The sequence below is a fragment of the Melanotaenia boesemani genome, chromosome 14 (assembly GCF_017639745.1).
Source record: "Melanotaenia boesemani isolate fMelBoe1 chromosome 14, fMelBoe1.pri, whole genome shotgun sequence".
Classification (NCBI taxonomy): Eukaryota; Metazoa; Chordata; class Actinopteri; order Atheriniformes; family Melanotaeniidae; genus Melanotaenia; species Melanotaenia boesemani.
In genome coordinates, this window is record NC_055695.1 from 17,977,159 (window position 1) to 17,995,101 (window position 17,943).

A 17,943-nucleotide genomic window follows, 5' to 3' on the forward strand; every position below is an offset into this window, starting at 1 on the left:
TGAACATAGAGGTCAACAGAAAGCAGAATGAAGCAGCTCTCACACACACACACACACACACACACGCACACACACACACACACACACACACACACACACACACACACACACACACACTTGTACACAAGCACACAGGCAGTAAATGCTCCAGGATGATTTGCTGCCAGGTTAGAGCATCGCGTCACCCCCTGATCTTCCAGAGATTTTACAGGGAGGCTGTGTGTTACGTCTAAAAAAAAAAAAAGGAAGTCTTGACTGAATACTGCAGATTTTCACATCTATATCAAAACATCTGTAGAGCATATCAGGACTCCAGTGGATGTGTAAAAGCAGCTCTACATTTTGGTAATGAAGAGGAGAGGAAGCAACCTAACAGCGAGTAAAGAGGACTTGTTAAAGGATGTGTCACAGTGTGATGTCTGGCTTTATTTCATGTTGCTATGCTGACTGAGTTTCTCTTTACTCTGTCCAGCTCATAAGGGCTTCCAGCGCTTTGAAGCTCTGGAGCAGTGTGATTGGGTAGGTCCGTGCCGGGCAGGGGCTGGCCAGGCTCCCCGCCAGAGGTTCCTCTTCATCAGCGTCCTGGACAAAAAGGTGATGAGGCACATTGAAGCTTTTCATCCATTAGCTCAGACTTAAGAATTCAAAAGTTCCTTTTTGTATTGGCATGTGCTTAAATTGCAGATCATGTGATAATAAGGAACAAAAATGTTCTTTCTAAAAATGTAGGCAGTTAGGAGGTGTAGTTTGTATTGATGTGTACTTTCAATTAATTGTAATTAAACTACCTCCACTAGCCCATTCTGTAGTTTACAGGTCTTAACTTAAGCAGCTAAACTGTCCAGTGTAACAGCATGACGGTCATCGTCATCATCGCTTATGAACTCTTGTGGCTCCAGGTTTAATTACACCATGAGTCATTTTCTATTCATTCAACTTCTGTGATGCATTTGGTGTCTGAGTAATCTGCACAACTAAAAACAAAACACTTGAATGACATTTTCCTTGTATACTTAAATGTGGAGTGCTGATTATTCTGAAGTGCTGATTTTGTCTCTGTGATGTGTTGTGATTTGAGTTGAAAATGTTTGCTTATAAGAAAAAGTGAACGCATGACAGCCATATGTCTACTATAAAGTACTTTAAATATCAGCAATTACAAAACAGTAGTGTTGTAATGGTTATCCTTTGAGTGATTAGGATAAGTGGAGCAGAGCTAAACAAAGATTAAAAAACACATTAAGCATAATCTCAAGTGTAAGTGCTATATCATATGTGTGTTTTTAGACTTTTTTTTTCAATTATGCATTGTATACATGAGACTTTTGCAGACTTGTGCATTCTGATCATCATGTCTCTAGGTGACCCTGTACAGCTACAACTGGTCTGTGGACCTGGGTGCCTCTCTGAATCGAGAGCTGGTGCGCCTTGTTAAGTGGCAGAACGCGAGGGCTCATGTCGTCCACTGCTTGTTCAACCAGAAGATGGGCCTTTTCCATCACTATTGCTTTTCTGATGCACCCATTCACGAGATGGACTCTAAGCAGGTAAAACAGACACACATGCCTGGTGCTTTTTTCTATTTTTTTCCAAAGATGGTAGCAGGGAACCTCAGTAGCACCTCCTAAGGGCCAGATTTACTATCATTCTGTGCCCGGTGCAAACCTTATTCTGCCATTGAAAATTATAATTAACACTTCATAACGAGTCACAGAGGTAATTGCTTGTATTCACTTACTTCACATCTGCCTCGTATTTTTTACATAACATGAAGTGGAGGTCAACAGGACTCATTGTAGACCAAAATGTGTGTGGCAAATGTGTTTTCAATCTCTGGAAAATGCCTTACGTTTGCTTTGTCTTTGGCTGTTTCAAATGTTCAAAACATGAAATTTATTGAGGTTATTTCTTACTTGACTAAAATTCTCTTTAATGGATACTTGTAAACTTTTGTAAATGAGAGATTTAAATTTAGGGAGAACAATAAACCTCTTAAAACAGCATTTTGGAGGCAGGGATTGTTGTTTCTGTGAACTGTGATCATAGGACGTTGTTGCTGCTCAGTAATATTTTAGATTAAGAGTTTTTTTTTTTTTATTTGTTAAACAATGTAATAAGTCCTGACAACTATTGTTTATCTGATATTAGGCACACAGCGTGTTCATCTGGGCACAGGGCAACAGTTGTTTTTAAGGCCAAGTCAGAACCTGCTCAGACATCAGCAACTTTTAACTCATGAAGGTTGCTGACGTGTTGGTGATATGTTGCTGGTTTTGACTCATGCACTGTTTATCTTGAATAAAGGCAGCTGACTATCATTGGCTGTTATGGTTCCAGATGCTGTGACAGCAAATGACCAGACGGTCTAACCTCACTGCAGACGATTTTTTATGTAATATCAGTATTTTAGAACATTACCTTGGGTTTCATGGTGCAGCAAAACAACCCAGTGGCAGATGGACCAATGTTGGCCAGTTACTGTGGGCGTACTTGAGAAACTTGAGATCCCTCAGACCTACACAGCTGTCTGATGAGGTTTACTCTACCCTCCCTTCCCACTCAGACTTCTCCTTACTGTCTGTTAATGAGGCTACAGAAACACTCTGCTCCTCTCTCGCCTCCTCTCTGGACAAACTCTGTCCTCTGGGGTCAAAACCAGCCAGACAAAACCCTCCCAGTCCATGGCTCACAGAGGCTCTAAGGGATCACAGAGCCGGACTCAGGGCGGCAGAAAGAAAGTGGCGCAAATCAAAAGAGCACGCTGACTTGTCTGAGTACCAGCAAAAACTTGTAACTTTCACATCCAGCCTAAAGGCGGCCAAGATAACCTTTTATCAGAACAAGATCCGCAATGCTCCCAACACACGACAACTGTTCATGGCGTTTAACTCTCTTCTATCTCCACCACCTGCTCAGCCTCCCACTGTGCTGACTGCAGAAATGTTTGCTTCCTACTTCACTGAAAATGTTGCTACCATCAGTAACAAATTCACTGAGCCTGACCAACTCAGCCTTACCAAACCAGCTACTGGTGCCTCACTATGCTCCTTCCGCTCTCTAAATGAGGACGAAGTCTCTAAACTTCTAGTCAGCTCAAAACCCACAACCTGTCCTCTTGATCCTGTTCCCTCTGACATCCTGCAGAGCATTTTACCTACAGTCAAATCTGCAGTAACTCATATTATCAACTCCTCTCTTAAATCCGGTGTCTTTCCTTCTGCCTTCAAGCAAGCTCGGGTTACCCCGCTGCTGAAGAAACCCACACTCAACCCAGCCCAGGTTGAAAACTACCGGCCGGTCTCACTGCTTCCATTCATGTCTAAATTACTAGAGCGTGCCGTCTTCAGTCAGGTCTCACAGTTCCTCCAGGACAACAACCTGTTAGATCCATATCAATCTGGATATAGGCAAGGTCACTCTACTGAAACTGCTCTCCTGTCAGTTACTGATTCCCTACGGCTTGCCAGATCCACTGGTCAATCCTCAGTCCTTATACTGCTGGACCTGTCGGCTGCCTTTGACACTGTCAACCATCATATACTGTTCTCCAAACTCTTAGAGCTTGGCATCTCAGGATCTGTCCTCTCGTGGTTTACATCCTACCTCACAGGGAGATCATTCAAAGTATCTTGGCGAGGGGGCGTGTCCAGATCACATGGGCTAACAACAGGGGTGCCTCAGGGCTCGGTGCTCGGCCCTCTTCTCTTTTCCCTATACACCTCCTCACTTGGTGCAGTCATTAGCTCTCATGGTTTCTCCTACCACTGCTATGCAGATGACACTCAGCTTTTCCTTTCTTTCCCACCTGATGACACAACCGTCTGAGTGCGAATATCAGCATGCCTTGCTGATATCTCTGCATGGATGAAGGATCGCCACCTTCAGCTAAATCTGTCCAAGACTGAGCTTATTGTCTTCCCAGCCAGTCCTTCTTTACCGCCACAGATAAGTGTGCAGCTTGACTCAATCACACTAGTGCCTACATCTTCTACCAGGAATCTTGGTGTCATGGTAGACAACCAGCTGACCTTTAAGGACCATGTTGCCTCGGTTTCCCGGTCTTGCCGATTTGCTCTCTACAACATCAGGAGGATCAGACCCTACCTGACTGAACACACGACCCAGCTCCTGGTCCAGGCTCTGGTCATTTCACGCATTGACTACTGCAACTCCTTACTGGCTGGCCTGCCTGCATGCTCAGTTAAACCTCTGCAGATGATCCAGAACGCAGCAGCACGTCTGGTCTTCAACCAGCCCAAAAGAGCTCATGTCACTCCACTGCTAATTGCTCTTCACTGGCTTCCAGTTGCAGCACGCATCAAATTCAAAGCTCTGCTTCTGGCTTACAAAACAATAACCCAAACGGCTCCGGGCTACCTTCACTCCTTAATCCAGAGCTACACTCCCTCTCGAAACTTACGCTCTACCAGCGAAAGACGCCTAGTGCTCCCACCACAACGTGGCGCAAAATCAGTAGCTAGACTCTTCTCCTCTGTTGTTCCCCGGTGGTGGAACGATCTACCAAACTCCGTCCGATCCGCAGAGTCCGTATCCACTTTTAAGACCAAGCTAAAGACTCAGTTGTTTAAGGAGCATTTCCACATTTAGCTTAACTAAATGAGTCAGAAAGATTTGTCCAGCTTTTTGGCTCAACCAAGTACTGAAGAAGCTGTGTGCACTTATGCCCAAGATGATATTGTGTGATGAAATCATGCACATATGCCCAATTTGATATTATGTGATGAAATCATGCACTTATGACCTAGTTGATATTGTTTGATGAAATCGTGATCCTGTATTTAAATAAAATGACTTAAAAAAAAAAAAAAAAAATTATATGCACTGCACTAGCACTACATGACAGCACCTGGGTCCAACTGGACTCAAAAGCGGTCTGACTATCACTTAATTATGACGTCCCATCTTGTTTGAATTCATGCTTGTGTTGTTCTTCCTCTCAAATGTAAGTCGCTTTAGATAAAAGCGTCTGCTAAATGACTGTAGAATAGAATAGAATAGAATCTTCAAAAGAAACACTGCAGTGTTTTATTTCACATAAAACTATTAAAATTAGTTACTTTATATACCGTATTACCCTTATTGCTATCACTGTTTGATTTATAATGGATAAGTGTTTTTGAAAGCTCTGAAATAAACAAAATATATCAAAACAATGAAAAAATAGATTTGCACTGAAAAATTTCTCGGATCAACATTTGCCTCTTCTTAAGACATCTTTTACAGGTTTACTGACACAAGAAGAACTGACCATGATGGCATGGTGGCCTCTGTTTCAGTCAGAACACCATGACTGGGAGCTGGTGAAGAGGATGGGATGTTAGATTGAATGGAATCAGTCTGGGAGGGCATCATATGGACTTAACATTGTTGCAGAGAGTCAACAAGGCAGAATTAATGCAGCTGTTTGTTTAGGACTTTGAGGGATTTTTGCAAGTGTTAATGTCATTGCATGTTACACTATCAGCCTGGTTGAGAAAAAGTTCTCACCACGTATTTGGAGTTCACAAATACTGTAACAAACCAAAGCAATGGAGGCAATGTTCTTTGCAGCCACTGATGTGGATCTGCTTGTACACATTTTACTCTGCAGTAGTTGATACACGCTTAATTTACAGTCATCTGTATAGCATGCGATGATGTTGACTTTAAATGAAAATTTACAAAAAAGAACAGATTATCACGCACAGTGTTGTTAAACAGGCTGAAGGAAGGATTTATTAGAGCCACATTTTCCAACAGAGAAACAGACATCAAATTCCCCTTTAGCCTCCCCCGATGGCCAAAAACAAAAAATCATAGAATAGAAAGTCCAAAGTTTCTGCTCCAATGGCCTCGCTCTTCATCACTGCATCACTAATGAGTGAGGACAGAAGGCAGAATCAGATTAGCAGAAAATTTGCCTGAACAGAGCTTCATCTGTCAAGGTCCTGATGAGAAGCTGAGGGAGCACCAGTGCACAGTTTGACCCTCCGGCCTGTGGGCATGGGTACGCTTAGCTCTGCCACACTGGGTCATCTGTGTCCTGAGCTGCTCCAGTGAACAAACTTGCCCAAAAGTTTCTCTCAACAGCAACCACATGCACCAACAGTGCTCTGGAATAATAATACCAAAGTATACTAATATACAATGCTGTGAATAATTTCAGAAATGGAAATTCTTCCTCTAAAATACTTCCACTGGCCATTGCTGATGGAATAATGTTGACTTTAAGTGTAAAAGCTGACCATGAAGACATTCATGTATTGACCTCCCTGGATTAATCCGTACTTAACAACACTAAATCTAAACCTTGGTAAATTCTTGATTTCTGTAAACATCACTTTTCTGGAAATTAAAGGCATATGGCTGTACAGTTTCTTTAGACCTAAATCCATGTTTGAGGTCCTAGCAACCCTGTGGCGTTTTGGGATGCTGTGTTTTCATGCATTCCTCCTGTTAGTGACCTAACAGGAAAAATAATCTTGGCCGACACAGATGGAAATGCTGGCTTTGAAATCTCAGCTATAGAAACCACAAAGCGTTGTCTGCTTTGGAAAGCACATTCTTACCGTGTTAACAAATGTGCCATAAAAATAAAGTTTTACTTTTGTCTCTAAACCTTATTTCCTAAAAAAGTTGTCAAATGTAAATGAAAATAGAATTCAGACTGCAAATGTCAAAAATACATCTACAGCTTTTAAGCATTAACTCAACACTGTACCTCTTTGGTTAATCCTAGTAAGTGGTACTTAATGCCAAACCAGGGTTGACTAGGAATAAAATGTGGATTATTTCACTAAAGGGTCCATACTCAGTCTTTCTTACCCTTTTACCATTTACTCCTACATCATTTAATGTGTAAATATTAATTAAGAAAACTTCAAGAAAGGAGGAAAATTGAATTGCTTTTAACTGGAATGAAGATGGCCATATGGTAGACTTGCGGTTAAAGCTGTTGCTTGGAATGATTCAACAGGACAATGGTGTTACTTATTGTGTCTTATATTCCATCCATCTTTTCCAGGATCCTAACCCCTTCCTTAGTCCCTCCATGGAGCCTGATGCATTGCTGCGCAGTGCAGTTCCTCCTTTGCTCAGTAAAGAGCAGGGCAGGCTGGGAAGTTCCGGACGAAGTCTCGCTCCACTCCACTTCCCCTCCGAGCTGCTTCCCTTTGACGAGGCTCTGAGGGATGTTTGCACCATCAGACCCTTAATGGAAGGAGATGCAGTGACCCGACATGGTGGCCAGCTCCTGGAGATCAAAGCTGCTGAGCGGAGAGGTAGCAATGCTACTAATAATGAGAATTATAGGATTTTTTTTCCCCCAGTGAGCCCATTAAACGGATTTGAAATAATGGTCATGTGTGTGTTATGACAGAAATGGAGAAACAGATGAAGATTGAAAATTTGTTTGTGACTTGGCAGCAGAGGTCAGCACAGTCAAACATGCCTATTTCGGTAAGTATTCCAAATCAAAGTCATGAATGATACTTGTAAATACAGCCTCTATCCTAAAACCTGTTGGTATACTGTGTAACTATGTTATATGACCATCTCAAAGGGGACAGATTTGGAGACTCTGAAACAGTCATCGAGGTTGGTCCATTACTGCGCCACCCCTCTTCTCTTTGACCCCGTCTTTCGTAAACAGATCCAGGAGGAACAGACTAATCAGCCTGTGGTGAAGGTTTGTTTTCTGTCTTAAATTGGATCAGTGTTGATGTGTTAATCCATGTTTACCCTGTACTGTTGGAATAACAATGATCTGGAAAGAAGAAAGCTCCTTCCTGTTGAAATAACAAGACCACTGACACTTTTACATTTTTAAAGAACTTCTTTATGACAGATGATATAGTATTTTCCTTTTTAAAAGCCGACATAACTAAGGTTGCATTGTTCTATTCATAATGGCCAGCCACCATTGCTCATCCTTTATTCAAATACTTAATCATACTTCAACATAATACTTCTGATTCAAACAAATAGGAAAATCCTGTGTGGACAGTTGAAACTTTCCAATAACCTTGTTGATTATGTAACAACCTCTAACAAAAACAGCCTGAGGGCAGTTCAGGACCAGGTCTGAGGAGCTTCCAAAAACAATTTTTACTCTAACAGACTTCTGTAGCTAGGTGTTTGGAGTCTGACTTTGTGCTTAAGTGTTATTCACTGTTCTTGGTATTTATGTGTGCCAGAAAAGGCATTGCTCCAGTGACTCCACAGCTTCAGGACGAGACCGAAGCTACAGCACTGATTCAGCCGAAATGCTTCCCAGTCGACTGAAGGAAGAACCCTGGCTGCTTGAGATTTCCAGCAACTTCCTTCAGCAGTACGTCCAGTATCTGCAGAGCATGGGCTTCATTTTGGTTCAGGTCCGGCCTCAGTCTCCAGCTCGCAGGTCTGTAATTAGAAGTATCACTTCATTTTGGCCTTTATTTGCCTTTAGGTGACAGTTGCTTCTGTCCTCCTTAAAATGTTCATTTTTTAGTTTTAATTATTTATTTATTTTGCTAGAACTTGATTTTTACTTATGCTAACAGTGAGCTCCATCCAATGCTGCCTCACATTTAATGTAACCTGAGTAAATGGACTGTAAATGTCTTTTAGGTTTCAACTGTATGACTCTCATGAATTGTTGGTTTTTATAGTCCCTGTTGGTTTAACCAGATCCACACTGATTTCTTTCTTCTGCTCACCTTCTCTTCCAGCATTGCCCGGGCTCGAGCTGCCATGGTGAACTCCATGTCATTAGAAGGAAGGATGTCTTTCTCTTATGTAAAGCAGAAGAGTGAAGACAGCCCAAAGGTTACTGTTCATCCTTGAAACACAAGTCTCCTTCTCCAAAGACAAACAAATAAAATCATGTGGAGGTTTACCAAATTCATTTATGCCTTCATAAGAGCTCACCACAGCATGTCAACCAGACTGAGGTCTGGACACCTTGATTCTTTTCTCTGTCAGCCATTCAGTTGTAGATCTGCTGCTGTGGAAAGGAGTATTGTCCTACTGCATGAGCTAATTTCTGCCAAGTTATAGCTGATGGACAGACATTAAATCTGGAGTAGTTTGGTATACTGAGGAGTTTATGGTACGCCCATTGATAGTAAGGTTCCCAGGTCCTTATAACACTTTATACTGTGATTTTATGATCTGTTAATTAACTTTGCAGACCGCAGCACCAGGCACCACAGCGTATCACCTCCAGAGAGCCCTGCCAGGAGGGATCGTGTTGATGGAGCTGGCTTTTCAGGTGAGATTCACACCATGAGGAGCACTTAGAGCCATTGTGATTATGCTAACTTATTGAATTTCTTTGGGTGCATTCACACCAGCATACTCAGTCATAGACTCAGTCCAACTGGGGACTTGGTTCAGTCGAATGGTGCATTATTCTGCTGGACTGAGATCGCGTTCACGCTGCACGACTCAAATGAATCAGACCTTTTAAATAATGTGCACCACTCTCTACCAGAGGTGGCACTGCACTAAGAATTACTGAAGGAAAGGAGGAGACACACAACGAAGAAGAAAATTGGTTTTTATCTATTGGTTAATGAAGAACAACTTGATTTCACTGAAGCCACAGTGCATTTTGTTTTGTAGTCCGCTTCCTGTATTTGGTCCACTTAAAGCCGACAGACCTGCATTTGTTGGTGGGCTGAGTCCACTTCTTTCATTTGAATCAGAATTTGTTTGCGCATTCACAGTCCCCCTAACAAAACGGACTTTCCGAACAAATGGATTAGGATTTGAATTAAAAAGGTTGGTATGAATGGGCCATTATCATCATATTGGATACCGTATTGGGTGTTTTCAGTACGAACATGTTGATCAATGCATAAAAAAGTGTGGATATAATTGTCTTGACCATTCCAAGGACCTTTACAGAGACTTCCACCACACAGCCATGATGTCAGTATGTGACAAAAGAAATTTAAATAGTGGTTACTAGTATTGCTTCATTAGTCAGTCAGTGACTAATGAAGCAATAAATTCAAGTCCCATTGACAACTGGCTCACATAATTGTTGCAGCAATAAAGACAAAGTCCATCTAAGGCTGGTCTGAGTGCACATTCTCTGGACAAGAAGTCATAACTTCTGAAAAATGAGTTGCTGGAAAAAATGCCCCATTTATTCAGGCTGTGGGTTCAAGTCCCAAACTGTGGCCCTTTGCTTTATGTAATCTCCTCTCTCTAAAAAATTTGTCGCACAACTTTGAATTAAAGGCTACTAGTGACCAAGAAAATATATATATATATATCAGAAAAATAAATAGTCATGGATTACTACCTTTCATCCAGAAAAAGTCTAAACCAATGTATCTAAAGTATTCAGCATATTTTCTCCATTCATTGCTTTACCAATCAGGAGGAATGTCCCTTTGTCCTCTTCTACTTCCAGGGGTGTTACTTCTGTGTGAAGCAGTATGCACTGGAGTGTTCCCGCATTCCTATGGGCCAGACAGTCAACTCCCAGGTAAATGCATGAATCTGCACTTCCAAAGAAAAAAGAAAAAGAAAATGCAATACAAAAGGACATATACTGCATGGCTCTATTTGTGTGTGTGTGTGTGTATGTGTGTGAGAGAGAGGAAGAGAGACAGCGGCTGGTTGATCTGTTTTATATACTAGTGGAGTCCAGTAAGGCCCCGGTACTTGCAGAGGTTTGGGTGTTGTACACGTTGTTTAAAGGTGATGTTTAGGGATGTTTGCTGGTTGAGCTTTAAGAACTTTTGGAGAAAGTTTCAGGAATAATAATAAACATAATATGTAGAAATCTCAGATGTCTTAACATGAATTCTAGGGCTTTATTTCTATATCTGAGCTTAATTTGATCATTGAATCTGACAGAAATTAACATAATTAAATATGACTTATGTTACATAAAGTGATACTTTTCTCATTGTGAAAATAACAGCTAGTGAAACCATGGGGTGTTTGTAAGTTCCCACAGACCTGGCTTAAAATAGTTTTTGAAGCCCTATTCTGGAATTAGATTTAAACACAAATGAAACCAGAAAACAAACTGGTCGCTCACAGAAGTTGATAGTTTTGAAGAAATTAACAACCATCTCTGAGATTATTTAGTGGCATAACTGCCTCTGTGTTTGTGCTGAATAGTTGTTTCTGTAATTGTGTTATTTTGTTTCAGTTGCTGCTGCAGTCTGATGTTTTTGCTAGTTTTAGCTTTGATGCCACATAATCATTGCTGTGGAAGTCGATATTTAAAGGTGCAGCATGTATTTTAAAATCAAAGGTCAATAACAGAAAAATGTAATATTGAAAACTGTGTTTCTAATCACATTAATAAAAGAAGTGTTATTTTTTTCTCTTAGAATGAGCCATTTATATCTACTTTTATATCCATTTATATCTATATTTATATCTACATATTTGTGTGACCATTTTTTAATATGGTTACCTTTGTGTATGAAGTGAAACCCCTCTGAGCTTTAAAACTGCTGTATCAGTTTTGTTTGATAGGTGCTAGACCACTGTCTGGGAAGCCTGTCTTAACCTTAAAAGGCACATAGCAGAAGACAGTACACATGACACAATTTTGAAGTAGTTACCTGTAGTGCAGTCATTGCTGCACCTGAGGCCACTGGATACACATACAGATGAAAACACGTTTATGTGTGGAAGTATTTTGGCCATTGACAGCCACCATCCATTCATAACTGTCCTTGGCATTTGAAGTAATTAAATGCCCATTTTTGCCACTAGATGTCAGTAATTCCTACACTCAACCTTTAATAGCATGTAATGATAAGTTTTGTGGTTGATATTTCAGTGAGGTTTATAGTTAGGGATGGATGAGGGAGTTTCACATTTTTTAATTGTAATGTAAGAAATCGAACAACCTATCCAGCTACAGTCTCAATATGTGACTGTCTTGTTTTAACCACCACCTGGTAATCCCTTACTACCACCACAAAGTGGTGTCAGTTTACCTAGCTGTGCCAACATCCATGAAAAAGCAGATAAACACTGCTGCTGCTTGGCTGTGATACAAAGTGTGTGACATTGTGACAGTTGATGCTGATGAAATAAAAATTTAAGAAAAATTCAGAGTCAAATCAACAACCATGAAAAAGTCCTGTGTGGAATACTTTGAAGAAAATGAAAGAAAATTAGTTCCAGTGCCACTTGTACCATGTAAAGCTGGCATATCATAAGTCTACCACGACTATGTATGTGAGAAAAAAGCATCTCACAAAAGGTCATCTACAAATGAGCAGTCAATGCTAGCTTTGTCAACAAAGTGAGTTTCTTGTAAGGCTTGAATGGCAAATGGTGAAGCTCATTTAAAAGATAACTGCTAAAGAAATGTTGAAGTCAAAGGTTTTTGAAGTTTGGTGAAATTTGTTAAGTCTGAGCTTACAGTCCTATTAAGAAAAACTTCTTATTAGTATCAGACGAAGAAACAGGAAGATGATGCTGCCTGTGAGCTGTGCAGTCAGTGAGTTTTGAAAAACTGTCTTTCACCATTAATACATGGACAGCACTTACAACAGAGCCATACGTAACCGCCATGTCATTACGTACACAGCTGGAAAATGCACAAAGTTGTTCTGTAGACTGTTCTAATTCCAAGCAGGACCGGCACACTGCTAAAAATCTGGAGAATTTACATGAGAATGCTAGCAACATGGTGTTAGCCAACACCAAACACTTGCTGGAAGCTGCTTTGCCCCTTAAAATAAAACTACTCCTAGTTTGTACAATTGCTGCACGTTGCCATCTCTCAATTCGTATCAATTTTCACTGCTGAAAGCATTACACCTGCAAAAAATGCACCTAGAGAAATAAATAAATAAATCAACGTCTAAACCCCAAGAATTATGTGCTTGTCTTACAATCTGCCCAGCAGGGATGGCTAAACTGCACACTGCATGACTCCTACAGTACAGTTTCCTTTTAGAATATTTGTCTTTATTGATTTTTATAAGCTATTTTAATCCTGAAATTTTCTGGACATTTTTTCAGAGAGACAGCGTGTGAATACATGCTGATATTAGGCAAACTACATGGGGTACTTTTACTCTGCTCGTTCCTAAAAGCAAAGTCTTAAAAATATATGACTGAACCCACCTGTGATTGGAGCAGGTAACTGCCTGGAAAATTCATTACCAGCAAGTGTGATCATTATGTTTGCTGTTTTTTCCTCTTATCTACTCATCTGTGTATTGGATTCCACTCCTTAATCATCATTTTTTTAATGTGTTCAAATGCAGGTAGTAATGATATGATTGCATACATTCATAGGTAAATAATAAAGTCAGTAGTATCTGCCAAATTAACGTGATAAACAAGCAAATATGTCATTGATCAGCTTGTTGTTGCCTGAGTCCAGCAGTTACATAGTTGGTAACCTTAGTGTTGGAGTTTCTTTTGTTAGCTGCTGTATGATCTTTCTGTCAGAGCCTGCTTTTAAAAATGCAAATAGAGTAACAAAGTTCAGAATGTGGTGGCTTTCTTAGAGCAACAGCTTAGTGTCTGTGGAAGAGTACATAACAAGAGTAACGAGGCTGCAGTGTATAGAAAGAAGCCACACCTTGACTGCAGTCATATATGCTTTAGAACATAGATGATGTGGAAAAATGTAAAATTCTATTTTATTTCTGATTCATTTCTTAGTTTTTACGAGTTGTCTGTTTTCAGTGTCGCTATATATCAAGAAAGAAACAAGTAATTAGATCTGTGCAAGAACAAAAAAAAACAAGAACAGCAAGATAAATCCCAAAATATATGAAAGAGGCAGGTCACTGCATCAGTTAAAATCTATATTCACAGTGTATGTGGCCAACAACACGTGAAAAATTGATTAAATGAAAATATCCTTGCAAAGTCCATTTGTGGTACAGTCCATGGTGGAAGAAACTTATAGGTACATGACATGAATAAAAGTGGCAGTATTAAAATTTAAAACAACTTGAGTGTATTTGTTTGTGCATTACATACATCACATGCATTATATGTTTACAAACAAATAATATGGATTATACACCCCAGTGTTTAGTTTTGTTAGCATCTCTTGAACAGTATCAGCTGTGACTGAGGGGGCCAGTAAACAAATGATGCCTCCGCCATATCGACTACTGGTTTAACTGGTTGAAGGGGCACTTCTGCAAGTGTGCACCTTCTGTCTGGTTCTCATTTCCTTAGCTGCAAGTATAGATTTTCTGTCCCCCCCAACTTAAGCTACTTCTGGTATCGGTTGTCTATGCTACTCTGCCATATATGACAGTGCTGATAATGGAGGAGTTATATGCTGCCATATCAGTTGGAACGTTCAGCTCTGGGTTCTTCTAGACACGAGGGGTGAGCTGGTTTAATGTTGTGGCCTTGCCAATACAATTGTTGACTTTTGCACTAAGTTTAGTTTTGGGGGCATCCAGTTGTTGGGATGATGCTAAACAGCCCATCCCCACTCACCAAATCAAATGCCTTGGCAAGGTCAATAAAGGCATTGTAGGAGAGTTTTTGCTGTTCTCTGCTTTTCTCCTGCAGCTGAGAATAGGAAAAGATCATGTTCATTGTAGAACATTCTGTTTGATAGCTACACAAGGATTCAGAGTAGACACACTTTGTTTTGCAACAGGAGCAAAGAGTTTGCCTACGATGCTCAGAAAGGAGACGCTATGGTCGATTTTTCAATTGTTACATTTCTGTCACTGTCATTCCTATAGATTGACATTTCTTATGTCTTGTGGTTCTACTACCTCTCACCAGGGACTGCATGAGGGCATTTTTGTAGTTCTTGATGAGATCTGGAGGCATGCCAGGCACTTTACTAAAAGCTAAACTGTTAATTGCCTTTACAAGTTCATCTACAGTTGGTTCAGAATCAGTCATTCTCCATGACAGGTAGAGAATTAATGGCATAGATTTGCTGAAGTTACACCAATGGTTACCAATAAGTATAGCTCTGAGTATAGCTCCGCCTAGCTCTCATTGTGCTTAACTTTGCTAGTGATCACTTCCCATATGGTGGATTTGAAGGAGGATGTTTTGCTCTGTGTTGGACCTATAGCTTTCTTGAACCGCTCATATAATCCTCTGATGTTACCTGGTACTGATGCTGTCTAGATGTCATCACTGAACCACTTTTCTAGTATTCACTGGCAGATCTTCTTGCACTAAATTCTGAGCAAGTTCAAGTGTTTGGAGGAACTTCTCACTAGAAGTTGGTCTTGTTGTCAGAAGCTGTTTTGAGATGCATATCATTGATAGTTTATCCCTACCATCCTCCTTAGATCATAAAATCAACAGCAGGTAAAATGGTTTAGGTTGTTTACTGGTCCTTTTGCTTCTTAATTAGATTATGTAGAATGTGTTGAAAAATCTGTCAGATTAATTGAGAACTTGTACCTAGGTGTAGGTCCCAGGACACCCTGTTGAAGGGTCAGACACCTGTTTAATTTTTGGTTTTAATGTAAAGTTGATAATATTAAAGTCATAGTATCTGCAATTAGATAATTGCCGCCGGCTGCACCTATTGATGAATTTTGGATTACTTAACCTGTAAAGTCAACGGTGTGATACCTTCCATTCATAGTAAAATAAAGTATTTCACTCTTTAACAAATGCTCTTTTATTGATTCGGGGGCTTTGGTTGTATCAGATAGAGCAGAATCCCCAACTCCAGTCCTCAAGGCCCTCTGTCCTGTAGACTTTTGATGCTTCCCCTGCTGCAACACACCTGAGTCAAATTAAGGGTTCATTAGCAGATTTCTGCAGAGCTTGTCAGAGATCCATTTAATTTGAAACAGGTGTGTTGCAGCAGGGAAACATTAAAAGTCTGCAAGATAGTAGGCCTTGAGGGCCAGGGTTGGGGATCACTGAGACAGAGTACCATAGCTCTCTTTTTGTAACCACTGTGGATTTTTTTTAATAAAAGACATGAGAAACCGAATATTTTATTATTTTTTTTAAAATAGAATATCCTCAGTCTTCCTTTCCATCCATCTGTCTGTGTTTCTGTCTGCCTAGTTCCACCTCATGTCCTCTCTCCATCAGGGTAACCTCCTCACCAAACTTCGTTGCAAGCCGTTTCCAGATGCCACACCAGTATCTGACTGTGCGGTATGTCCCTGCCATTCTCGAGGGAGGGGTGTCTCACTACAATCAGGCTTCACCCCTCCTTGCCAAGCTTGCTGCCATCAATCTTGATCTTTTCCTTCCAAAATTTACTTGTCTGTCTTTTTACCTCTTTGGAAATGATTGGGTACCTTTGTTCAATTAAGTGTGTTGCTTTAGTACAACTACAATAACCTACAAGTTGACTAAAAGCTCATTTAAATGTAGGGTTTTAAAGTGGATATGGTATAATGTGTTTTGAAAATAAGGTCTTCTGTAATTTCCTATTCCTTCTTGACTTTCAACAGGCTTGGTCTCTGTGCTTGTTGGTTTGGCTGTCGTGGGTGTCTCAGCTAAATGTTTGTCCATCCATTGCAATTCTGTCTGCCCTCTCAGTGGAAAACTTACATTTCTTTTGCATCTTTGTTAGATTGAAAGGGTGGTTGGTGTTTTTTGGGGGAAGGGACCAAGCCTGCCTCTTCAATTAGTCTATCTGTATTTCTGGGTTTAAACTGCTGCTATTCTTGCTATAAACAGACATAGACTGGTTTAGATCAAATAATGTTCTAACCATTTTAGTCTAGTATTGTTTTAGTATTTGCATAGAAATCTAATAATATTGGCTGATATCCCTCTTCTTTTCACAGTCCACCATTCATTAACCCGGGTTCATCTCAGTTTACTTAAGCTTCGAAATTAAGTATTATGAATAAGTGAATTGAGAGATACTACCTTGGATCATTTCATTTTAGGAGAGTGTTAATGTAAACGATGTCATAGACACCCAGATAAAATAATTAGTAAGCAGCACATGGGTTTTTTCTTTTACATTTTACAGCTGCAATTTTATATTGCAATGTCTTCAAAGTCGAATAACTGCAGTTCATATTATACACTGCCTCCACACTTCTCAGAGCAATAAGTACCTTGGAGTAGTTGAATCATTGCATTTGCGTGTGTATATAATATTATATACAAAAATGTGCTTTTCACCAGGAGTACATTGTGCTTATGTGCATAGAATATATACTTTATAAAGGTCTTTAAAGTCTGCTTTTCCAGAACAGAAAATGTACAAGTAATGGATGTTCAAGACTAAAATTAGGGTCATATAGAAGTTTGAAGTTGTAAGTTAATATTCATACGTAATACTACAGTTTGTACTTGTAAATCAAGCTTTTTCACTTTGTGAAATACATTTGCTTAAGAAATTCAAACCTATGCTTCATGCATTTATAGAAAAGAAATGGTCTGTGTGTGTCATATAAGTAAAAATAAGGATTCATATTTGTGAAGGTAAAGAGAACACTAAGAAAATCCATGTGCTTTTGTTCACAGATACAAAGCAGAAAATTTAATGTAAAACTCTTAAGTTTCCCACACTTAGAGGGGCTCGAAGGTTACAAGTGCAAATATGGGATGTGTCTCAATCAATGCACTTGCATCAGAGCACTGGAATGCAGTGAGTAGTGCGCACTAAGCATTTTCTTCTGTAGTCCACACTATGGTGGGTAAGTGCTGACCCAAATGAAACACTGACGTTTTGCACTTACCATTAGTGACATACAGGGGTGTCAAACTCCGGTCCTCAAGGGCTGCTATTCTGCAGGTTTTAGTTATTTCCTTGCTCCAACACACCTGAATAAAATCAAATGGATCCAACAGCTTCTTGTCAACGTCTTCACAATAACCCATTCATTTCAGTCTTGAATTGTACAGTTTGCATTGTAACTGAAATGTCACCACCCAGTCACTTCTACAACCAGTTTTCTGCTCTGTATCTGTGAATAAATGCTCATTTTTAATGTCTTAGTATCTTCTTGTAGCTTCATTATTTTTTATTCTTTACCAGGATAAAAC

General features: G+C 40.0%; 1 protein-coding gene across 9 annotated transcripts in view; it reads left to right on the forward strand.

The window, feature by feature from the left end:
• The window catches only part of szt2 (SZT2 subunit of KICSTOR complex), a 71,402-nt gene that overhangs the window by 46,021 nt on the left and 7,438 nt on the right, over positions 1-17,943 (forward strand). For 8 of the 9 annotated variants that reach the window (XM_042005369.1, XM_042005371.1, XM_042005375.1 and 5 more), the window contains 10 exons: positions 473-594; positions 1,362-1,547; positions 7,025-7,280; positions 7,379-7,458; positions 7,562-7,687; positions 8,196-8,398; positions 8,709-8,805; positions 9,170-9,250; positions 10,403-10,477; positions 16,024-16,089. In XM_042005369.1, coding sequence (XP_041861303.1) covers positions 473-594; positions 1,362-1,547; positions 7,025-7,280; positions 7,379-7,458; positions 7,562-7,687; positions 8,196-8,398; positions 8,709-8,805; positions 9,170-9,250; positions 10,403-10,477; positions 16,024-16,089 — 1,292 coding nt within the window. The remainder of the gene's footprint in view (positions 1-472; positions 595-1,361; positions 1,548-7,024; positions 7,281-7,378; positions 7,459-7,561; positions 7,688-8,195; positions 8,399-8,708; positions 8,806-9,169; positions 9,251-10,402; positions 10,478-16,023; positions 16,090-17,943) is intronic. The other variant, XM_042005376.1, reaches the window with a different exon arrangement.